This window comes from Mustelus asterias, chromosome 11 (genome assembly GCF_964213995.1).
Source record: "Mustelus asterias chromosome 11, sMusAst1.hap1.1, whole genome shotgun sequence".
Lineage (NCBI taxonomy): Eukaryota > Metazoa > Chordata > Chondrichthyes > Carcharhiniformes > Triakidae > Mustelus > Mustelus asterias.
Window position 1 is genome coordinate 105,538,266 of NC_135811.1, and position 25,502 is coordinate 105,563,767.

General features: G+C 44.0%; 1 protein-coding gene across 3 annotated transcripts in view; it reads right to left on the bottom strand.

Moving 5' to 3' along the window:
- LOC144500763 (rho GTPase-activating protein 23-like) overlaps positions 1-25,502 on the bottom strand; it is a 369,135-nt gene that overhangs the window by 35,016 nt on the left and 308,617 nt on the right. For all 3 annotated transcript variants that reach the window (XM_078224177.1, XM_078224178.1, XM_078224179.1), the window contains 7 exons: positions 23,722-23,846; positions 20,852-21,007; positions 19,100-19,178; positions 15,730-15,803; positions 14,689-14,778; positions 9,032-9,157; positions 2,465-2,506 (listed from right to left, as the gene is read on the bottom strand). In XM_078224177.1, coding sequence (XP_078080303.1) covers positions 2,465-2,506; positions 9,032-9,157; positions 14,689-14,778; positions 15,730-15,803; positions 19,100-19,178; positions 20,852-21,007; positions 23,722-23,846 — 692 coding nt within the window. The remainder of the gene's footprint in view (positions 1-2,464; positions 2,507-9,031; positions 9,158-14,688; positions 14,779-15,729; positions 15,804-19,099; positions 19,179-20,851; positions 21,008-23,721; positions 23,847-25,502) is intronic.

Genomic DNA, 25,502 nt, shown 5'->3' on the forward strand with positions numbered 1-25,502 from the left:
CCACTCTATCTAAGCCTGTCATAATCTTGCAAACCTCTATCAGGTCGCCCCCTCATCCTCTGACGCTCCAATGAAAGCAGTCCAAGTTTGATCAACCCTTCTTCATTGTCCATATCCTGAAAACCAGGCAACATCCTGGTAAATCTCTTCTGCACCCTTTCCAATGCATCAACATCTTTCCTGAATTGTATATAATACTCCAAATGCGGCTTTACCAAAGTCTTATACAGCTGCAACAAGATTTTCCAATTCCTATACTTAATGCCCCGACCGATGAAGACCAGCATGCCATACGCCTTCTTGAACACCTTGTCCACTTTCAGGGAACTGTGGATCTACATGCCTAGATCCCTCTGTATGCTAATATATCTAAGGGTTCTACCATTTACTGTATACTTTCCTTCTGCAGTAGACCTTCCAAATCGCATCACCTCACATTTGTCCGGGTTAAATTCCACCTGTTATCTTTTGGCCCAGGTCTCCAGCCGATTTATATCCTGCTGTATCCTCTGACAATCCTCCTCACTATCCGCTACTCCCCCAATTTTTGTATCATCTGCAAATTTACTAATCAGACCAACTATATTTTCCTGTAAATCATTGATATATATTACAAACAACAGAAGCGCCAGCACTGATCCTTGTGGAACACCGCTTGTCACAGACCTCCAGTTAGAAAAGTACCCTTCCACTGCTGCGCTCTGCTTTCTATGCCCAAGCCAGTTTTGTATCCACCTTACCAGCTCACCTTGGATCCCATATGACTTCATCTTCTGTATTAGCCTGCCATGAGGAACCTTATCAGTCTTTACTAAGTCCATGTATACAACATCCACTGCCCCGCCCTGGCCAATTGTTTTTGTCACTTCCTCAAAGAACTGAATCAAGTTTGTGAGACACGATCTCCCCTTCAGAAAACCATGCTGACTATCGCTAATAAGCCTATTCTCTTCCAGATGTGAGTACATCTTGTCCCTATGAATGTTCTCTAATAATTTTCCCACCACTGATGTAAGACTCACAGGCCTATAATTCTCCAGATTGTCTCTTCTGCCCTTCTTAAACAGAGGAACAATGTTAGCTACTCTCCAATCCTCTGGTACCTCACCCGTGGCTAAAGGGGATACAAAGATTTTGGTCAAGGCCTCAGCAATTTCTTCCCTTGCCTCTCTCCGTATCCTGGGATAGACCCTATCTGGTCCTGGGGACTTGCCCACTTTAATGTTTTTCAAAACTTCCAATGCCTCCTCCCTTTTTATTTCAACATGTCCTAGAATGTCAACATCCGCCTTTCTACACTCCCCATCCACCATATCCTTCTCCTTTGTGAATACTGATGCAAAGTACTCGTTAAGGACCTCACCCACCTCATCTGGCTCCACACACAAATTCCCTCCACTGTCCTTAAGTGGACCCACCCTTTCCTTGGCTACTCTCTTCCTCCTTATATACGCATAAAAAGCCTTGGGATTCTCCTTAATTCTGCTTGCCAAGGCATTTCATGGCCCCTTTTAGCCCTCCTAAGTCCCTGTTTAAGCTCTTTCTTGCTACCTTTGTATTCCTCAAGCGCCTTATCTGTTTTTTCATTTTCCTGAAATTTATGTATGCCTCCTTCTTCTTTTTCACTGAGCTCACAAACTCTCTTCTCATCCAGGGTTCCCATATCTTGCCATCTTTATCCTTAATTTCTACAGGGACATGGATGTCCTGAATTGTTAACAACTGACTTTTAAAATACTCCCACATGTCGGATGTGGATTTACCCTCAAACTGTCGCCCCCAGTCTACATTCGCTAGCTCCTGCCTATCGAGGTTAATTAAAGTCAATTGACTCATTAATGAGCCTAACTGACATCTTGCCATGAGCAGGCGAGTTTCTCACAATAGCCCCTTCCTGCCTTTGACGGAAATGCAGGAGGTTTTTCCCACCGCCGCTGACGCACTACCTCTTCTGTAATTAAACGGGCCTGGCCGCTATGTTCCCCAATTAAATTCCATTATTGGCTATGAGGAGATAGCAAAGCAGAAGACTTGGTTTTGAATTACTCTGAATGGCCTCCTTATATGCAATAAATCTCTATGGTTCTTAGTCAAGATGTTTCTCACGTAATATCTACAAGTTTGTAGGAGCTTTTATTTAGTTTTAAAAATTTATTTTGGGATTTCTTGATTAATTTCACTGACAAGTATTTAAGCCCATGTATAGAAGCTGCTCAGATCATTTCTAACTCACTTTTGCATCTACTGATGCCAGTTGCCCTCTGATAAATTAGGAATCTCTCCATTTATTTTCAGAATGTTGCATTTATTAAGTGCCAGGCCATTATTCTCTACATTATGTTCAGTTAGAGATTTCCAGTTTTTAAATAATTTATTAAGCATTCTCTTCTGGTTCATGAATTGCATTTTCTTTTCAAAAGAAGATCTTGTTAAATACTTATGAGCTAGGTTAAAGAGTACTTACTTTTTCATCCATGTCCCGGTCTTCATTGAAAAACCAATCATACTGGAAAAAATGCAAACAAACCGATTACCCTGAGAAAAAAATAAACAAAGAACAAAGAAAAGTACAACACTGGAATGGGCCCTTCAGCCCCCCCAGCCTGTGCCGATGATGATGCCCTGATTAAACTAAAAAAAAAACCTTTTGGCCTTACTCGGTCCATATCCCTCTATTCCCTCCCTATTCATGTAACAATCCAGATGCCTCTTAAATGTTTCTAATATGCCTGCTTCCACCACCTCCTCTGGCAGCGCGTTCCAGGCACCCACCATTCTCTGCATGAAAACCTTCTCCTGCACATCTCCCTTAAACTTTCCCCCTGTAACTTTGAACCTTGTAATTGACAACTCCACCCAATATTCTGGATTCTGAAAACAATCTGAGCACAATCTCATCTGAATTTCTGTTTTCTCTTTTTTCTGTTTTAAGCGCTGATTTTTGGAGTCCGACATCAAGAATACACAAAACATAGGCCAGATAATTTTTGGAGATATAGGGGGTGCTTTTGAGCCCTTGTTAGCTGTCACTATAAACGGTAACACGGGCCCAGAACCTCACAAGAGTCGGGAAGTTAGATTTTCGCCGGCGAGATCTCGCCTCCCGATTTTCCATGCTGGGTGGGAATGCCCTTTCAATAAATTTAAATATAATTAAAGGGCTTCCCTGAAATATATTACCCCCGACTGAATATTCATACCTCACCAATGTGACATCACAACGGAAAGGTTTACAGCGAGTTTTTAAATCTTGAAATAGTCAAGGGGAACCTACGTGGAGTGCAAAAGTAAGTATAGCCTGTGTGTGTGTGCGTGCGCGCATGTGTGTGTGTGTCATGCCTCTGGCACTGGGACAAGATTATAAAGAAAATGATCACAATCGCAATCAAGGTGGACTTTAACTTGTACTGTGCTCAGTGCCATGCTGAACTGATTCAATGAATTGGAATTAGTTATTCCAAAAGAAAGGAACATGTTATACTGGCTGTGTATAGAGAGGGATGAAGAGCAGCCTTGTTATCTGATGATTTATTTCTGCAAGGGCATTATCAGGTTTCAATACAAAACTTGGAATTCATGTCTGGTGGGAAAGCTGGGAACTATCAAGTTTAGTTTTAATATCCGGTGGCCCGTCTACAATAGTGTTGCAATCCTGGATGACGGCAGATCATGCCAGTGGTTGAAATACTGGAGGATTAATGCTATGATGTGGAGATGCCGGCGTTGGACTGGGGTAAACACAGTAAGAAGTTTAACAACACCAGGTTAAAGTCCAACAGGTTTATTTGGTAGCAAAAGCCACACAAGCTTTCGGAGTTGCAAGCCCCTTCTTCAGGTGAGTGGGAATTCTGTTCACAAACAGAGCATATAAAGACACAAACTCAATTTACATGAATAATGGTTGGAATGCGAATACTTACAACTAATCAAGTCTTTAAGAAACAAAACAATGTGAGTGGAGAGAGCATCAAGACAGGCTAAAAAGGTGTGTATTGTCTCCAGACAAGACAGCCAGTGAAACTCTGTGGGGGTTACAAATAGTGTGCCATGAACCCAATATCCCGGTTGAGGCCGTCCTCGTGTGTGCGGAACTTGGCTATCAGTTTCTGCTCAGCGACTCTGCGCCGTCGTGTGTCGCGAAGGCCGCCTTGGAGAACGCTTACCCGAATATCAGAGGCCGAATGCCCGTGACCGCTGAAGTGCTCCCCAACAGGAAGAGAACAGTCTTGCCTGGTGATTGTCGAGCGGTGTTCATTCATCCGTTGTCGCAGCGTCTGCATAGTTTCCCCAATGCACGTGAGAACACCATCCACCAGGTACACGGTACATACTCTTGCAACTCGGCCAACGTTGTCTACCTGATACGCTGCAAGAAAGGATGTCCCGAGGCATGGTACATTGGGGAAACTATGCAGACGCTGCGACAACGGATGAATGAACACCGCTCGAAAATCACCAGGCAAGACTGTTCTCTTCCTGTTGGGGAGCACTTCAGCGGTCACGGGCATTCGGCCTCTGATATTCGGGTAAGCGTTCTCCAAGGCGGCCTTCGCGACACACGACGGCGCAGAGTCGCTGAGCAGAAACTGATAGCCAAGTTCCGCACACACGAGGACAGCCTCAACCGGGATATTGGGTTCATGGCACACTATTTGTAACCCCCACAGAGTTTCACTGGCTGTCTTGTCTGGAGACAATACACATCTTTTTAGCCTGTCTTGATGCTCTCTCCACTCACATTGTTTTGTTTCTTAAAGACTTGATTAGTTGTAAGTATTCGCATTCCAACCATTATTCATGTAAATTGAGTTTGTGTCTTTATATGCTCTGTTTGTGAACAGAATTCCCACTCACCTGAAGAAGGGGCTTGCAGCTCCGAAAGCTTGTGTGGCTTTTGCTACCAAATAAACCTGTTGGACTTTAACCTGGTGTTGTTAAACTTCTTACTGGATTAATGCTAAGCAGAGGTGTTTACTCTGCATTTGTACATTAATACATTGAGAGACTAAGCCACGGAAACAACACATCTACATTAGTTAAAATCAATAATATGCTTATAAATTCATTATTTATTATGGCCAACCTTAAGTGTCACCATTTCAAAGCAGTATCACATTCCAAAGATTTTAATTCATATAAAATACATTTGGCATACCAAACCTTATATAATGTACATATCAAGGAAAGATGTGCTCCCATTAAGGTTTTGTGGTCACTGAATTCTCCTGAACTCAAGCATAGAATCCCTACAGTGCAGAAAGAGGCCATTCGACCCATCAAGCTGCACTGACAACAATCCCATCCAGCCCCATCCTCGTAACTCCGCATATTTACACTACTAATCCCCCTGACAAGGGGCAATTTTACCATGGCCAAGCCACCCAACCCACACATCTTTGGACTGAGAGAGGAAACCGGAGTACCCGGAGGAAACCCACGCAGACACGGAGAGAACGTGCAAACTCCGCACAGTGACCCAAGCCGGGAATCAAACCCGGGTCCCTGGCGTTGTGAGGCAGCAGTGCTAACCACTGTGCCACCGTGCTGCCTTACAGCTTCTCTTGTGTTGAAAAATGAGCAATGGGAATCTGGCCTTGGGAGAATTCAGTACATGCAGATTAATCAGCAAACTGAACTGGTTTAAAGTTTTCAGACAATCAATAATGTAGATTAGCTATAACAAGGCCAATAAACAGAAATGTGAAAATTCTTTACAATGGGATTTGAAATTTCCATTTATATTTGCTGGAATCACAATAACACAAAATCTTAATTATGAACATATATTAAAAGTGACCTAAATATACACCAAATATACTTTTTAAACCCTTTGTATCAAGCACGATCTTCTGTGTTGTTAATACTACTCCATAACTCATTGACAAGTGTACATAAACAACATTGCGCAGAATTTGAAGTTTGGGGTGCGCTGAAGTTGGCACGGGCAGGAGCAGATGTGAAAACTGCTCCCACCCAAGATCAAGTTGTTACTGTGATATTGATAACACACTGACTCTTGTGAGGTTCTGGGCCCGTGTTACAGACCCCTCTACTAAGGGGAAAAGTCTCTTCCTATCTATGTCCCTCATAATTTTGTACACCTTGATCAGGTCCCACCCTTAGTCTTCTTTGCTCTAAGGTAAACAACCCCAGCCTATCCAGTCTCTCTTCATAGCAAAAATGCGCTAGTCCAGCCAACATCCTGGTCAATCTCCTCTGCACCCTTTCTAGGGCAATCACAGCCATCCAATAGTGTGGTGACCAGAACTGCACACAGTACTCTAGCCGTGGCCTAAGGAGCATTTTAAACAATTCCATCATAACCTTTCTGCTATTGTATCTTACACCTTGACTAATAAAGGCAAGTATCCCATATGCCTTCTTAACCACCTTATCTACTTGTCCTGCTGCCTTCAGGGATCTTTGGACATTTGACCCAAGGTCCTTCTGGTCCTCTGTTCTTCCTAGCGCCCTATCGTTCATTGTATACTCCTTGCCTTGTTAGAACTCCTAAAATGCATTGCCTCACACTTTTCAGGGTTAAATCCCATTTGCCACTGTTCTTCCCATTTGACCAGCCCATCTATATCATCCTGTAATCTAAGGCTTTCTTCCTCGCTATTTACCACACCACCAATTTTCAGCTTACCTCCGAACTTACTAATCATAATAGCTCCACATTCACATCACCACAGCGTTTCTGGGTTGGGCTCTGAAGGAAAGTTTTATTGCGAGTGAGACATTGCCTTTGGATTGTCAGCCTCCATGCTTTGGATGCTTAGCTGAAGGTTCAATGGATCAATGCATTCCCTCCCCCCCCGACTATTCATATCATCCGTCTTGAAGTCCTCACCCTGTGCAACCCCAGGCACATTCTCTGACCCATCACTGCAGTCATTTTCCAAAGCCTGTGATCCAGCCTTGTTCTCCTCAGCCTCCACTGCGTCCCCCCTTGTCAGAGCGAGATTGCACAGGGTGACAACTATGAGGGAGACATACTCTAGCAGATACTGCAATGATCCCCAGATTGATCAAGATATCGGAAGTGCATCTTGAACAACCCGATGGTCCTTTTCACCACCACTCTTGTGGATGCATGACTGTAGTATCTCTCCCCTGCCTCAGTTCTTGTATGACATAGTGGGGTCATCAGCTGCCTCTTCAAGAGATAGAACTGGTCACCCATCCAATCTTGCAGGAGCCATAAACAGCCTTGGTACCTGGACGTCCTGCAAGATGTATGAATCCTTAGAGCTCCCTGGATAACTGGCACATACTTGCAGAATCTGTGCCCTGTGGTCACAGACAATCTGCACATTTATCTAGTGGTACCCTTCCTATGGATGAAAGCTCCCTGCTCCCCTGGTGATGCTCTAATGGCCACATGCATGCAGTCTCTAGCACACTGGATGTAGGAGAAACTAGCCATTGTATCTTCTTCTCTCTGCATGGCTTTTTAAAATTCATTTGTGGGACGTGTGCATCGCTGGCAGACCAGCATTTATTGCCCATCTCTAGTTGCCCGAGGACAGTTGGTAGTCAACCACATCACTGTGGTTCTGGAGTCACAAGTAGGCCAGACCAGGTAAGGACTGTAGATTTCCTTCCCTAAAGGACATGAGTGAACCAGATGGGGTTTTCTGACAATGTTTTCACCGTCATCAGTAGATTCATAATTCCAGATATTTTTTATTGAATTTAAATTCCACCATCTGCCGTGGTGGGATTTGGACCCGGGTTCCCCAGAACATTAGCTGAGTTTCTGGATTAATGGTCTAGCGATAATACCACTAGGCCATCATCTCCCCTTGTCTGTCCAGTAGTTGATGAAAGTGCAGGCATGTCTGAAGACAGCATCAGTCACTAGCTTGACATAACTATGCGCTGTGAGACAACACACAAATCCCTCACTGAGCCCTGAAATGAAGGCATGGAAATTGAGGGCACTGTCACCTTCAATACCACTGGCACGGGGTGACCGACCATGCAGTTAGAGGCAATTTCAGAATCTATAATTTCTTAAAAGGATGTCACCATGTTCCTGGAGAGACATAGCTTCCTGCAGTACAGTACTTCAGACATTTTCAGGCTGTTGGTGTGCTGCCAGTATACACTGGGTAGTGGTGTCTTTGTCATCCCCTCCTGCCCTGGTGTTGCACCAACTGAGCCCGTGCCCCTCCTCTTAGAGGGAAACTGCCTATGCTCCCCTGTCTCCTCTTGCTCCTGCCCCTCTTTTCCTTATGAGGAGATCCCACCAGCAAAGTAGACTATCCCCATTGGAAAAGATGCAGAGGACCTGTGCCTTGCAAATGATGAAACACTGTACTCCAACCCTCAAGAAAACCTTCCAGGGAAGTCCTGAAATGGAGAAAGTCACACCTCAAATGCTGAACAATAACTAAGAAACTCAAACTAAACTCTCTACTCACGCCACTGTGAACTCTATCACGGAGAAACTGCTGCTGCTCCAGGGATCTTTTATCCCACCCTTGGATGAGGAAATGCAAAAATGTAATGAGTGCCCACCCATTTTGCCCAGGTAATGAGCTACGAATAGCATGGCCAGTGTAAAATTCTTGCAGATTAGACCTTTAATAGCCTTAATTGGCCCTTTAACTACCAGCGGACACATATCTGATTTGTGATGCACATACGCGATGATGTCAGGAAACGCTCCCGGTGTCTTCACGCAAAACTTTACACACTTCTGGGTCAGACATGCACCCAGCCCAGGCACATAAAATTCTGGCCATGATCGTTCTACTGTAGGCACCAGCCTATTGCATGCCGATGTAGTAGTTCAGGCTACTAACATCAGGCCTCCTTGAAAACAACATGGCTATGGGCCATATAACCGCATTAAGGAGGTCTGGAGTGAGAAAAGGCCATTGGTTCAACAAGCTTACTCCATTCAGAGTCCATGCATGACTATTCTATATAATAGGTTTTGGTTCTCTTTAGCACTCCTTATTAATTCCCCTCAAAACAATTGTTCATATAATTCAATCATAACGAGAAAGGTTAAACTTACATGCTGTATTAATGTTTCAATGATTTTGTACCGATCTTGCATATGTGTCACCATGTCAATCATTTTGTCTTCGGATGTCCTGACAAGGGTTGGGCCAAATACCAATGCTAAATTCCGTGGTTCCATCTGAGAGGGAAGGAATAAAAGACGATGTCAGGCAAGAGTACAAGTTTTTGTTCAGAGGAATCATGGGCATATTAAAAACATAAAGCTATGAAAGAATCAATTTGTTGTTAAAAGATAATTATAGGGTTTATTAATGCTTGATTGTGGATAGGTGCGTGTCAGAAAACCAAGTTTACAACTAAAACTTTCTCCTATCCAAGGCACACAATTTATTTATTTATTAGTCACAAGCAAGTCATTAACACTGCAATGAAGTTACTGCAAAATGTCCCGCCCCACATTCCGGTCACTATTCGGGTCAATGTACCTAACCAATGCGTCTTTCGGACTGTGGGAGAAAACCCACACAGACACGGGGAGAACGTGCAAACTCTGCAAAGAGAGTGGCCCAAGCCGGGAATCGAACCTGGGTCCCTGACGCTGTGAAGCAGTAGTGCTAACTACTGTGCTACCATGCCGCCCCCATTTAATGCTGAACAAGGAGCAGTAGAATAACAGCACAGGAGACTATTTTATATATGCACACTATGGGAAGACTGAAAATCAAATGTTACAGGAGAAGGCTATTTGATCCATCTTTCCTGTACCAGCTCCTTGAAAACCTTGTAGCCATCCTCTGGGCATCCTCCCATCTACTCTTTTAACTATGAGTGGGATTTTCCCCTCTGTGGACAGAGTGCAGTGGCGGGCAGGAAAAGCAGTGTGTTCTTGCATCCAATTATCTGCCTCTCAGCTCATTAAATATTCATCAGTTAGAAACATGCCATTTAGTCATCGGGCGGCCTGTGATTTGCCTGACCCACCGTGACCTAAACAGATCCGAACTCCAGGTGCCATACTTAAATCTCACCCGCACAAAGATCTTTCAATGAATGCAGCCCAGAACTGCTCCAAGAAAGAGAGGGCCCCCAAAAGCTGGAAGTGTGCAGGCCTCAGGTTTAGTGATGCCTCTCAGGGACCTTTTCTACCCTGGGGATGGCTGGCAGAAACCCAACCAGATCACCAACCTAGTTTTAGAGGATGTGTCTGTGGAATTAAGTGCCACCTAAGGCCGCAGGAGGACAGCGATACAGACAAATGGACGAATGATTTCATCTGCACAACCGCGGTGTGCTGAGCTTCTCATTCCTCTCAACTCATTCACAAGCTCCTCACACATTCGCAGAATGACAGTCCACAGGGATCTCACATACTAGCACAAGTGTCATCACCACTCACTCTCCCACACATGCCCTGACATCTCCACCTGGTCTTTTGTCTGGGGCAGTTCATATCCCCATTCTGTACATGGCTCCACTCAGTACCCATACAAGACAGGCATCCTTATAATCTGCCTTGGCATGCTTCCTGCTCACATTATCTCCACAGGCCAAGCTCACCCACAATAAGAGGGAGAGGTCTGAGACTAGTGGTGGGATGCCAGAGATCAGGGCCTTTTCCTGGTATGAGGATCATGCAGTACACTTGGTTGGAAGGAACCGGGACCACATTGAGACCGGTGGTGCAGACCCAAGCAAGGACCCTGCACCAGCTGATCCTCCAGACAGCGAGTGCAATGTCATGTCTTAGAGTCTGTGTCTCTGCACTAATTATCTCTACACTCTTTCATAGGCACCACAGCCAAGTGCCCCAGGAACACTGGGAGCCAGCCTCTCATATCCAGCCCTGAAGACACCTTAGATGAGGATTTTGAGGACTCATTTGTGGAAAATTCATCACAGTGCTCATCCACACCCTCCACCAGTGTAGAGACACACACCACAGTGGGATCTAGACCGAGAGCAGGCTTCGTGTCACAATCTAGTGAGCACAACAAAGAATCTTGTCCACAGCAGGCAGAGGCAGGGACATTCAAGGTCACCAACGCTCGGAGAACTGCTGAAGGCCAGGATTCTTTTGTGTACCACTCAGATGATGAACCTGCTCATGGTGCCTATGAAAAAGAGGCATGTACAATATTGTCTCTCACTCATCTGCAGAAAAGACATGAGTGTTCTATACACCCTCTGTCTTGAGAGGTGCCTACGCACAGCTTTTCTGTGAGCCCCTTCCTTTGGGTTTGGAGGGGCCCTGCTGCCCCTTGCTCACAGGGGTAAGCTTCTCCTTTTGGTGAGTCTGGTTCCACCATTGCACCCTTCTTCACTGCATTTTCTTATTGCTAAATGAAATGATGCAGGAAACATTAAATGCACTCTCCATGGATGGCACGGTAGCACAGTGGTTAGCACCGCTGCTTCACAGCTCCAGGGACCTGGGTTCAGTTCCCGGCTTGGGTCACTGTCTGTGTGGAGTTTGCACATTCTCCTCGTGTCTGCGTGGGTTTCCTCCGGGTGCTCCCGTTTCCTCCCACAGTCCAAAGATGTGCGGGTTAGGTTGATTGGCCATGCTAAAAATTGCCCTTAGTGTCCTGAGATGTGTAGGTTAGAGGGATTAATGGGTAAATATGTAGGGATATGGAGGTAGGGTCTGGGTGGGATTGTGGTCGGTGCAGACTTGATGGGCCAAATGGCCTCTTTCTGTACTGTAGGGTTTCTATGATTCTATGTTCCTGAAGGATTCCTCTCTTCAGGAACATTGAAAGACATGACTGAGCATCAACCTCCAAACATTCTCATTCTGCCACTGACGTGTGAGTGATTGTGGTTCAAGTGCTTGATTATGGGCTTGGTTACAGTTTAGGCACCGATTAAGCAATACAATCTTGGTCATCGGAATGACTGTTCCCAATGGCACAGTGTCGTTCTGCACACCACCCCCTCGGCCCCTTGCCCCATTTCAGTAGACTACTGCTATGAGATGGATTTGGCCAGGTGCTTGGATGTTCTGCATTTATTTGAGACAGTAAATTACTCATTCAGTGGACCATATGACTACATCCATTGGAATACACATGAGGGCACAAGCTCTGTGGGGCTGTAGGTGGCGGGGGGGGGGGGGGGGGGGGGGCGGTGAGATTATTTTGGAGAGACAGACAAGCCATCTCTGAACCTGGTAGCTGCAAGGTTCTGAGGTGGTGTTTCCAAGAGGTGTCACGTGTTTGTCCAGGTGCCCGCTTGCATTTGAAATCATCATCACACTGGGAAATGACCATAACTGATACAGTGGGTTATTACAGGGTGATCAATGATTGGAACACGGCAGAATTAATCTCGCATGAAGGGCGGCACGGTGGCACAGTGCTTAGCACTGCTGCTTCACACTCCAGGGTCCCGGGTTCGATTCCCGGCTTGGGTTACTGTCTGTGTGGAGTTTGCACATTCTCCTCGTGTCTGCGTGGGTTTCCTCCGGGTGCTCCGGTTTCCTCCCACAGTCCAAAGATGTGCGGGTTAGGTTGATTGGCCATGCTAAAAATTGCCCCTTAGAGTCCTGAGATGCGTAGGTTAGAGGGATTAGCGGGTAAATATGTGGGGGTAGGGCCTGGGTGGGATTGTGGTCGGTGCAGACTCGATGGGCCGAATGGCCTCCTTCTGCACTGTAGGGTTTCTATGATTTCTATGAATGTGCTTTTTCCTGTATAGTTACTGAGATATTCCTAATATGTGTCAGCTGTACATTCCTCCTCATCTGGTAATTCAGATTTCAGATGGGTGCGCCTTAAATTGAACCCCCAGTGCTGTGATCAACACCTCCCAAAAGTGAAAACAGCACTCCACTGCAACAATTTTTTCTTAGCTACATTTTCTGCTGTGCCATTGCTTGAGGTTCCAAGGTAGTGATCCTCGGGTTTTATTTCTAAGCATCAACTCTCTGTAACTGTGGAAACCTCTCCCATCATCCTGGTGAAATATAATGTTTAGGTTTCCCTCCCTCCCATTACTCTCAGTTCTCCGCCTGTAATCCCTGATCCATAGTCGTAGAGTTTTACAACACAGAAGGAAGCCCTTCAGGTCACTGCATCTGTGTCAGCCACCCAGCATCTATCTATTCCAATCCCATTTTCCAGTACTTGGTCCATTGTCTGATATGCTATGGCATTTCAAGTGCTCATTTAAATGCTTCTTAAATGTTGCGAGGATTCCTGCCTCTACTTCTCTTTCAGACAGCAAGTTCCAGATTCCCACCACCCTCTGGGTGAAAAATTAGCATTTTATACAGCTTCATCATAACCTCCTATCCCTGCTTTCTATACCTACATCATCCTTCTGCACATGCAGATGCAAGATATTCATTTAATAACTCACCTACACCTTTCACCTCCACACACAGATTGCCAACTTGGTCTCTAACAGGCTCTACTCTTGCCCTGGTTACCCTCTTGTCTTTAATATACTTATAAAACATGGTGGGATCTTCCTTTTTTTGTCCACCCTTGTTCTTTCATGCCCCCCAATTCTCCTAATATTTTTTTTAAGTACCCCCTTGCACTTTGAATACTCCAAGGATATCCAGTGTTTTGAGTCCCCTATATCTGCCATAAGCCTCCCTTTTGGGTTTTCTGGACTTTTTGCTCCCACTCTTTACCTTCACGGGAACATGTTGGCCCTGTGCTCTCTATTTTCTTTTTGAATAACTCCCACTGCTTGATATGGATTTTTCTACAAGTAGCGGCTCCCAGACTGCTTTGGCCAGATCCTGTCTTATAATATTAAAATTGGCCTTCCCCCAATTCAGAACCTTTATTTCCAGCCTACCTTTTCATAACTATCTTAAATCTTACTGAGTTGTGGTTACCATCACAGAAATGCTCCCCCATTGACACATATACCACCTGCCCGGCTTCATTCCTTAAAAGTAGGTCCAGTACCTCTCCTTCTCTTGCTTGCTCAAAAAGCTCTCCTGGATGCACTTTCAAACTCTGCTTATTCCAATTAATATTGGAGAAGTTGAAATCTTTTACTATTATTATTCTATTTACATTTCTCTGAGATTTGCCTACATACCTACTCTTGTAACTCTCCCTGACTGTTTGGGGCCTATAGTACACTCCCAGCTACGTGATTGCCTCCTTTTTGTTTTTAAGTTCCACCCAAATGGCCTTAATTGAGGAGCTTGCTAAAAGATCATCCCTCTTCACTGAAGTAATTGTCTACGCCACCTCCTGTTTTGCAACCACCTTGACTGAAGATTCCATACACCGGAATATTGAGCTGCCAGTTCTGCCCCTCCCTCAACCATGTCTCTGTGATAGCAATATCATACTCTCTTGTGTTAATCAGCACCATCAATTCATCTGCTTTACCCATAAGACTCCTTGCATTAAAATAAATGCCATCCAGCCTTGTCTTATCCCTTGTGCATTAAATATCTATCTTCACTTTGCCTTCCAGACTTGACTTGTTTTTTTCTATTTTTGGCTGTGCATCACCCTCCACTTTGTAACCCATCGCCCTGCCAAATTAGTTTAACTGCTGCCATGTGTCAATGTGAACCATGACCTCTGACTCTTTACCCTCCCCCTTCAGAATGCCCTGCAGCTCTAAATGACATCCTTGACCCTGGTATCAGGGAGGCAACACACCATCCTGGAGTCACATTTAATGGAGCAATATTAGTTTTGGCACTCAAGTAATTGGCAAACTGGTGCATGGTACCTTGTTCTTTTCAGAGTGATCCGCTACTGTCTTCAGGTGTCCCGTGAGGAACTTCAGGGTTTCAAAATAATTTTCCGGTAAGTTCCGAAGCTGAAATAATATAACTCTTATTACCATACAACACATTCATGCTTAGTTACTATAAATTCTAACATAACAGAATTAAAAATTAAAATATAAAAATGCTTCAGTCCAATCTTTCACCTCTCATATGAAAGGCAAACGTTGAGGGAAAGTAGAGTTTAGTGAAAAGTTGTGGAAGGAAATTATGCGACTACTGCACTTTTGTACACATATGAATGATTTGGACTTGGGTTTGGAGGCACAATTTCAAAGTGTACAGATAATACAAAGTTGGAAATGTAAACAGTGAGGAGGATAGTAACAATCATCAGGAGGATGTAGACTGGTGAAATGGACAGGTGCATGACAGATGGAAATTAAAGCAGAGATTTGAAGTAATGCACATTGGGAGGAAACATGAAAAGAGGCAGTATAAATTAAATGGTACAGTTTTAAAGGGGGTGCAGCATTAGAGACCTGGGGGTTCACACACACACACATATATTTGAAGTTGACAGAACCAATTGATAAAGCATACGTGACCCTCGGCTTTATAAAAACAGGCTGAGCTCCAAAGCAAGGAAGTGATGGTAAACCTTTATAAGTCACTGGTTTAATCTCAGTTGGAGCATTGTCGAATTTTAGACACTACACTATGGCTAGAATGCCAAGGCCTTCATGAGAATACAAAATTTACAAAATGGTATCGGAAATAAGGCAATTCCAGTTACATGGAGAGATGAGAGAAGCTGGTAATGTGCTCCATGGAGCAAAGAAGGTTAAGGGAGATTTAAGGGAAGAATTTAAATGACCTGTGAGCTCTGTAAAAGGATTTTGTCAGCTTTAATTTTTTAATGCATTTCTAATAGACCCTGAAAATGTTAATTTTTGCTATTAGCTGCAAATGCAGATTTGGTTATCCAGAGTTAGAATATACACACAGGGTGCAGATCAGATATGTAATCTAATAGGATTTACCAGTTTCTTAAATCTCTGAAGTCTTTCTGCCGCATCCTCCAGTCTGTTGGTTTCAATGAAGTCATTGTATTTATCTGTAAAGTACAGGAAACATCAATACTCAGTTAGCTGCAGTTATTTGTCAGCTTGGTTCTGCTGCTAATGCCCTCACATCTGGATCAGAAGCACAGTTTTGGATGAACTCAAGTTTATGAAGGGTGAAAGATGGGAGATCAGCCAAGAGAGCATTGGTAGTAAAAACACAGATGAGGATTTCAGCAGCTGAGTTGGTGCAGAGGTGGAAGTAGTCTTGTTGAGGGAGAGGATATGGAATCTGAAGTTCATCTCAGGGTCACACAGAATACTGAAATTCAGGTCTCAGGCTGGAGCAGCCTGAGACGGTGAACAGATGGAAGAATGGAATCAATGTCTGGGGAACAGTACAAGTGGCCGGGGCTGCAGACAATAGCTTGTTTTCCTATTGCTTAACCGGGGATCGGATTGTCAAATAAGCTCTCTGACAACATGGAGGTAATGGAGATGTTGAAAGAAGTAGTTGTGAGGTTGATTGGGATGTTGTCAGTGTACGTAGAACCTGATGTTCTGCCTTTGGATGAGGTTGCTGAGGGCCAGACTGTAAATGAGTAAGGATAGATCCTTTAGGGACTCCAGAATTAATCTTTGCAGGGGTAGGAAGTGAAGACATTGCACAAAATTATCTGGATACCCAGAAAGCATCCTTTCTGGTTGTATCACAGTTTGGAATGGCTCCTGCTCAGAGACTGCAAACCAGCTTCCCATCTATTGACTCTGTCTACACTTCCTGTTACCTCGAAAAAACAGCCAGCATAATCAAGGACCCCACGCACCTCAGACATCTCTCTTCCAACTTCTTCCGTCAGGAAAAAGATACAAAAGTATGAGGACATCTACCAACCAACTGAAGAACTTGTGGAATTACTTAACACAGAAGGCTGTGGAGATCATGTCACTGAATGTATTCAAGAAAGAGATAGATGTCCTCATACTTTTGTATCTTTTTCCCTGTTGCCATCAGACTTTTGAATGGGCCTACCTTGTATTAAGTTGACTTTTCTCTACACCCTAGCTATGACTGTAACACTACATTCTGCACTCTCTCCTTTCCTTCTCTATGTATGGTATGCTTTGTCTGTATAGCGCACAAAAGAAGTTTTCCTCATCCCAGTCCTAAATAGTCTACCCCATATCCTGAGACTGTGTCCCCGGTTCTACATTTTCCAACCAGGGAAAATATCCTGGACGGCACAGTGGCACAATGGTTAGCAATGCTGCTTCACAACGCCAAGGACCCGGGTTCAATTCCTGGCTTGGGTCACTATCTGTGCGGAGTCTACATGTTATCCTCGTGTCTGCGTGGATTTCCTCTGGGTTCTCTGGTTTCCTCCCATAGTCTGAAAGATGTTCTGGTTAGGTGCAGCGGCCATGCTAAATTCTCCCTTGGTGTACCTGAACAGGCGCTGCAGTGTGGCGACAAGGGGAATTTTACAGTAACTTAATTGCAGTGGTAATGTAAGCCTAAAACTTGTGATAATAATAAACTTAGACTTAAAAATATCCTCCCTACATCTAGTCTGTCCAGCCCCATTAGAATTTATGCATTTCAATCAGATCTCCTCTTATCCTTCTAAACTGTAGTGAATACAGGCCTAGTCGAACAAATCTCTCAACCTCATGAACCTCTGCTTCACTCCCTCTATGGCAAATATATCCTTTCTTAGGTACGGATACCAAAACTGTACATAATACTCCAGGTGTGGTTTCACCAAGACCCTGTATAACTGTAATAATGATGTGGAGATGCCGGCGTTGGACTGGGGTAAACACAGTAAGGAGTCTAACAACACCAGGTTAAAGTCCAACAGGTTTATTTGGTAGCAAACGCCACTAGCTTTCGGAGCGCTGCTCCTTCATCAGGTGAGTGGGAGATCTGCTCATAAACAGCTTTGCTGTTTATATCTTGAGCAACTGGGGCCCAAGCAGTAATCCCTGTGGTACCCCACCATTCACTACCTGCCACTCAAAAAGACCCATTTCCGTGCTCTTTTTTTATTCTCAATCCATGCCAATACATTACCCCCTATCCCATGTGCTTTAATTTGGCTCACTAACCTCTTATGAGAGACATCAAAAGCATTCTGAAAGCCAAATTCACCACATCTACTGGTTCTCCTTTATCTATTCTACTAGTTACATCATCAAAAAATTCCAGTAGATATGTTAAAAAAGATTTGCTTTTCATAAACCCATGCTAGCATTGTCCAATCCTGTTAATGTTTTCCAAATGTTCTGTTATCACATCTTTCATAATGGACTCCAGTATCTTTCCCATTATTGATATCTGGCTAACTGGTCTGTAATTCTCCATTTTCTCTCTCCCCTTTTTTAAGTAGTGGGGATACATGTGCCATCCCCCTATCTGTAGGAGCTGTTCTAGAATCTATAGCATTTTGGAAGATGACCACCAATGCATCCAATATTTCAGGGCCACTGGTGATTTGTCAGCCATTAACCCCATTAATTTCCCAGCACCATTTTTTACTAATACTGATCTCCTTCAATTCTGCCCTTTGTTCCCTAACACATCTGGGAGGTTATTTGTGCCCTCTTTTGTGAAGAGAGAACCAAAAGCATGTGTTCAGTTCTTCTACCATTTCTTTGTTCCCCATTATAATTTCCCTGGCTTTTGACTGTAAGGGACCAACATTTGTCATTACCAATCCTTCTCTTCACATGTTTATACAAGCGTTTGCAGCCCGTTTCTATGTTCCCTGAAACTTTACTCTCATATTCTTGATCAATTTTTTTCTCCTCTTTTTGCTGAATTCCAAAATGCTCCCAATCCTCAGGTTTGCTGCTTTTTCTGGCAATTTTATATGTCTCCTCATTGGATTTAATATTATTCCTAATTTCATTTGTAAGGCATGGTTGAAAAGAAGGTGAGGTGGGAGTCTTTAATGAAAGATGATTCAATGGTACTTCCTTATCAAGCATCACCAAAAACAAATTAACTAGTAATTTATCACATTGCCATGTAACGGATCTTGCTGTGCACACATTTGCAATTTTGCCTAAATCACAGCTGCTGTATCTCAAAGTTATTATTTGCAAGTGAAAAATGTTGACACGTTGGTTAGATGCGAAAAGGCACCAAATAACTGAAAAGCTTTCCCCTTTTTCTACAAAACCTAATGATATTTATGTGACTTCAAAATTATAGCTCTCAACTTTCCTAACCAGACATTTACTGCTGCAGCTTTAGGATAATGACTGCTAATATGTCCAAAGTTGTATAATGATTGACAGTTTTCAAATTGAAACTAATGAATTATTATTAAGACGTTTTATTCACCATCTGTGAAGAGAGGCTCAGGGAGCTTTCGGAAGAACAGTTTAAGCAAACTGCTAATCTCATTCAGGTCCTGCCATTTCTGCAAAGACAAATTACTCAAATATAAGCAGCCGTTAGAGAGGACAATATTCAAATACAGATCTCTACCATTAACAATTCTTTTGTGAAGCATGGAAACTAGGCCAGAAAGTCAAGACAAAGGGTGCAATCTTATGAAATAAATTCTAAGGCCGCGATCTTACCGGCTCACCCCACTGGTCGATTGGCTGGGGTGGCGATCAGGAGCGATTCTGGGATGGCGACTGCGGGGGTTGGGGGGGGGGGGGGGGGAGAGAATAACTTTGATTCTTTGTGGTGTGAGGACCGACTGGGGAGGGGTAAGTACAAGTGTGTCTGGAGTGGAGGGGGTGTGTGTGTGTGGTGGTGTTGACAAGAGACCGCTCAGTACACTGGGAGATCAGGGCACCTGCACAATGGGGCCTCTCGGCTCAGCAGCCGGCTTCACCACCGAGATTAGGGCTCCGTCCCCCCCCCCCCCCCCCCCATTCTGGCACTTTTTTTCGACTAAGTGCAACAAGATTACTTTTTAAAAATTTTCCCAACAAAGGAATTGAAACTCACCCATTTTCTCAGCACTTGGAATTTTTTTCATAAAATTCTGCCCTAAGTGCTGAACAAGCAAGAAAACGGTAGACTTTTTTGGGCAAGTTTGAAAATGCAATCTTATGACATTACTTTATGGGACAGAACTGCAAGTGCCAGCTACAGATTGCAGTGAACTGAGAGACCTCCTGCCACACATCCCCCCAAACGGACACTGCCCGAGGTTGCTGGCATCGGGACCCTCCCAACGAGTCCCCATCACGCCCTTCTCCACGGCCCACCCTTTGCTGGACTCCCCCTTCACTGCTGATCACACCCCACTCTTGCATAACCCCCTGCAGAGCTCCTTCCCTTGCCTCCCTCTTGGTGGAGGTAGCCCCCCACCTCCTGCAGACCTTCCCTCTTGGTTCCCAACCCCTACAGAGCTCCTTCTTTGCCTCCCCCCGCAGAGCTCCCTCCCCCCACTGCCTCTTACCTGGCCATAGCCCCATCCCCACTCAGCTCCCCCCCACCCAGGCTCCACCCTTTTGGCACAGTTTTGGTGCCTGGTGGGCAGTGCCAGGATGCCAGTTGGCACTGCTAGGTTGGCAGTATCTGGCCCGAGACCACCCAGTGGCTTCAGTGGCCTCCGATCCCCCTGGCGAGACCATCACGTCTGTTCTCTGCTGATGGAGACTAACTGATTCTTGGTGGCGTGAGGACTGACCAGCGAGGGGGTAAGTACAAGTGTGCCTGGATGATGCCGTATGGTGCTCGTTAATGACATGGAAAGCATGTCATTAATAATTAAATCAGCTTTGCGCCCTTTTTGGCCGATCCCACCAGCAAAACAGGACTGGTAAATCTGCATGTGGTGAAAACCTAGGTGCAAACCTGATTTTTTGTTCTGTGCAGTCCTACTGGCTCGCAGAATTACAGATGTCTCTTTGAAGCACTGATTCAAATGTGACGTTTCTTATAGCCTTTTAAATGGAAGCTGTCAAATTATGTGAAGCTTTGTCCTCAAGTTCACTATGGTTATACTGTGATTAGAGTTAAAGGCTAATGGTTCTCAGCTAATTTCCTGCAAAACAAGCCTCAGAATGATTTGGCCAAATGCAAAATAGAGAAAGGGATAGTAATACGTTTGTTGAAGAATTGGAAGCTTACTTCTTCTGAGGTATTTAGATCAGTCATTCCCTTATTGAGTTGTTCTTGTAGGCTGGAGACCATGGCATTGTTTCCTGGTACCCTATAGATCCCTGTGTACTCCAAACCCTTTTCCTCCACCAATTTACAACAGATCTCCACTATCAATGGAATAAACTGAAAGAACAAATACAAACACACATAAATACTTCAACAATATACGGAGGCCACCATACTGTAAAATTTAACTATGTTTCAAACATAAATATAAAACAAAAGAAATTATGTTTTCTCCAAAAAAAAAGTGCAAAAAAGAACAACTACTTGCACTTGTATGTTGTTTTATTCATTTGTGGGATGAGTGTCACCAAGCAAGGCCAGAGTTTCTTGACCATCCTGAAGAAGGTATACAAATAGTATACAGTATTGCTGAAAAAAAAAATTCTTATCAAAGCTTTTCACCTTGCACTCATCAGGCCATTCACAAGAAGGGAAATCAACAAATTTGTCTGAGAAAAGAGTGCTGATTAGTTGGCAAGTGGATTCTGGTTGATAGAGGCGTTACCCTGGAGAATACACCAGCTTTTTTATTCATTAATGGAACGTGGGTGTCACAGGCAACACGTGTTGGCCAAGCCAAGCTCTAATTGCCCTCGAGTAACTTGTTTGGCCATTTCAAAGGACATTTAAGAGCCAACCACATTGCTGTGGAATTGGAGTCACATGAAGGCTACAAAAGGTTAAGGTGGCAGATTTTGTTCCCTGAGGGACATTTGTGAACCAGATGGGTTTTTGTGACAGCTGACAATGATTTCATGACAATCAGTATATATTTTTTTATATGAATTTAAATTTCACCATCTACCGTGATGAGATTCAAATATCCGAAGAGAACATTACCCTGAGTCCCTGGATTTAGTAACTGACAATTAACTGCCAAGCATTGTTTGAAATTGGTCCAAACTCCCAGGTTTAAATTTCAAACAACACAAGGCACTTAACTATCAAGAGACCAACAACTGGTGCATTCCTCATGGCAACATCTCTACCAATCAGAGTCCACTTGCCAACAATCAGCATCATCTTCACATACAGTATAAATTTATTGATTTGCCTTGCATTGTATTCTTGCGAATTTCCTGATGATTGTAAGATGAAAAACTTCGATTAAAATATTTTTTTCTTTTCAGCAATACTTAAGGTGGTGATCAGCCATCATCGTGAACCATTGGAATACCCACAATACATTTTTTTGTAGCAGCTTGATGCAACTGAGTGGTTGGCTAGGCTACTTCAGATGGCAGTTTAGAGTCAACCACATTGCTGCGTGTCTGGAGTCATGTGTTGGTCAAACTAGGTGAGGATTGGCAGATTTCCTCCCCTGAAGGATATTAGTGAACTACATGCATTTTTAGGACAACCTGATACTTTCAGGATCATTATTAATGAGACTAGCATTTTATTTTGGATATATTAATTCAACTTAAACTCCTCTGGCTGCCAGGATGGGATTTGAACTCATGGGCTCGCTGGATGGGTTTTTGGCAGGGGGTGTTTAAAATATGGCAGATGCCCAGCCCAGCTCCTTCCCTCGACCTGTTTTCCATAATACGGAAGGTGGATAACGTGCCCACTAGGCTGCCCGCCTTTCAGCATTTTCAGCCTCTTAGCCGCCCAACTAAATTCCAATTAAGAACCTCAAATCACCTCCACCACCATAAAACATTGGGCAGTGGCAGGCAGCAAAAACTATTTCTGAAATGGCTTCTTTGAAAGGGCAAGAAAGAAAGGGGAGTTCAATAATCGGGGCTGGTGTTTCTGCATCAGCAGTACCTCCCCCAACCTGCTCCACAGGATATCCCACCTCCTTGTTTCTACCTCCCTGGCTTCCAAAATCTGGTCCCTCCACTCATCTTTCCCTCCTCCCTAGGCTCTCCAAATCCCCAGCTGCTCCAAATGCCTGGGATATATCTGTCTCCAGTCGCTATGATCTTCTTCCCCAGGACTCCTTGCAATCCCAGCAGCATCTACAACTGAATTGTGATGCTGGAACTTCTAGAGCTGTTGGCCAATCCGATTGGCTGGCAGCTCGAGGGTAGGACTTCCTGTCCACTCAGGTGGAAGTATGACCAGACTGTCCTCAGCATATTATAGCTCGGGGCAAGCTTTTTAAAAAGTCAATCAATTTGGGACCAACTTTCCTTCTGGCAGGATACAATCAGTCCACGTCCCTGTGAAATCCAGCCCCATGTCTCCAGAGCATTACTCTAGGTTACTAGTCCAGAGACATTTCAACTGTACTACAAATCCCTCAGTGCCCTTAACATAGTAAAACATCCCAAGGCACTTCACAGGTACCAACAACATTTGGCACCAAGACACACAGAAGGTATCAAGGCAAGTGACCAGAAACTTGGTTAAAGAGGTAGGTTCCAAAGAGTTTCTAAAAGAAAAGAGAGATTAAACAGCAGAGAAGTTTAGGGAAAGAATGCTCGAACAGAAGTAAAGCTCCAATTTAAATATTTAACGGTTCATATGTCAAGAGGTGGTCTTGTGGCGAAGTGGATAGCGTCCCTGCCTCTGAGCCAGGAGCTCTGGGTTCATGTCCCAGACTTGATGGCCAAGGAAGGTGCATTCATAATGTGGCCAAATAGGTTGAGTATCAATCTGCAAAATCCATCTGACAAGTCAAAGGCAGGCAGTAAGAGTGAGAGACACTCCTGGTCAGCCATGCTTGATGTGGAGTGGCGACAGGCTAGCGACCTGTTCTAGGTAAAAATTCACTATTGAACAGGTGAAAGTCTGCTGAGTGCACCATTAAGTGCGGGAAGTGAAACAATAACAAATGAATGCCTACAGCCTAGGAAAGGTAAGCACACACAACCAATTACCTTGTTATTTACACCAGGCTGACACTCCTCTAATCGAACACCAAAAGCTGCTCCAGAAACTGTTTTTTTAGTTTTCTTCATTATGTTCAACCAAGAACTCTTGTCCTTAGGAAGGCTACTTTCATCTGGAAAAAGAAACAGGCAACCAAAAGGTGATTCACTACTTTAATAAGAAAAACCCCTGAACCAGATACTTTTTATTTATGTTATTTTAATGGGGGAGATTCAGTCAGTAATTGCACAATAGATTCAAGTCTTCTCTTTCCTGATCTTTAGGACAAAGCTGAAGTGCTTTAAAAAGAAAACATTTTAAGTCTTGAACAACTTTGCCATCAAGCATAAATAGGTTTGAACCCCTCTACTTGTGGAATAGAATCATGCAAGCTCTATCATTTAAACTTCAGTCACTCAGATCTACTGATGTGACGAGATTAGTTACTAATGGAGTACAGACTAAGCGGAGTATCCCAACTCTCTAACCAACTACCTGTGTCTTGGGAATTTTTTTTATAATCCCTCTATTAGATTATCTTTGCTCATGGGGTTGCACATGTCAAAGATAACTCAACTCAATTACAATTACCAAAATGACTTTTTAATTACATTTCCATACTAAATAAAATGAATGTTATCATTTTAAAAATAAAAGCAGTCTGCACTCTAGGACAGCCTGCTATTATAGCAACATATGTGACAATTCCACACATTGGCAAGAGGGTGGTGAGCAAAGATTTCTTCTGGTTACAATATGTTAGCAATATTGTCAACACAATGGGAAGATTTGTAATTTTTAACAAAAATTAAGTTATTTAAGGTATTTCAAGTTTTTTCCTATTTTAAGGTAAGAGTCTTAGTTTTGCAAGACAAGCAAAATGTAATTACGGTGTCCTTTGGCACAGGCAAACCTGCATCAATAACAAAGGACAGACTGCATCAAATTCTGCAATGAAAATTGTTTTTCTAATTTGAATACAAAAGGTTAACCTGGGGAACTTTTTCAGTAGCACACCTGGCTGGAAAGCACAACAACTGGTAAGAAAGCAACTCTTGAAAAATGGGGCAGGACTTTGGTTCCATGCACCTAGTTCAGCAGATATTTTTTTGAATTATGAAAATTTGCCTATAATTTAATAACGAATGCTTTTGCATTATAACACATCGAGATGAGAGGTGAGGGAAAGAGAATTAAAAACAGATTTCTGGACAACTCACTAAAACAGGGTTTTCCAACCTTTTCGCTCGGGATCCATGTTTGCATATTTTTCACACTCCAGGGGCCTATGAGCAAACTTCAGAAAGATAAGGGGGGGGGGGGGGAATTCTCCAATCTCTTTTGCCCGCCATCACTGCCAGCAATATGGAGAATTTGGCGCTACACCAAAACTCCATTCACCGCAGCAGCATCAGACAATCAGCCACTCCACGCGCACCCACGCACACCCTCACTCACTCATTCCCACCCACACACGCCCTCACCCACTCATTCCCACCCACACACGCCCTCACCCACTCATTCCCACCCACACATGCCCTCACCCACTCATTCCCACCCACGCACACCCTCACTCACTCATTCCCACCCAGGTCCTGACTTGACCTCAGTCTCCTGGCCCTGACTCGAACTTGCCCTCCATGGGCCTTGGATCAGATGTACCTGGCTCCCCGTGTGGTAGCCTCACCACTGCTTCGCTTCCTGTGGTCCAGCATCCCTCAGCATACTCAACAATGCCTGTGTTAGTTGCTCCTCCAATCAGAGACAGTTTCTCTCCCTCATTTGCTGC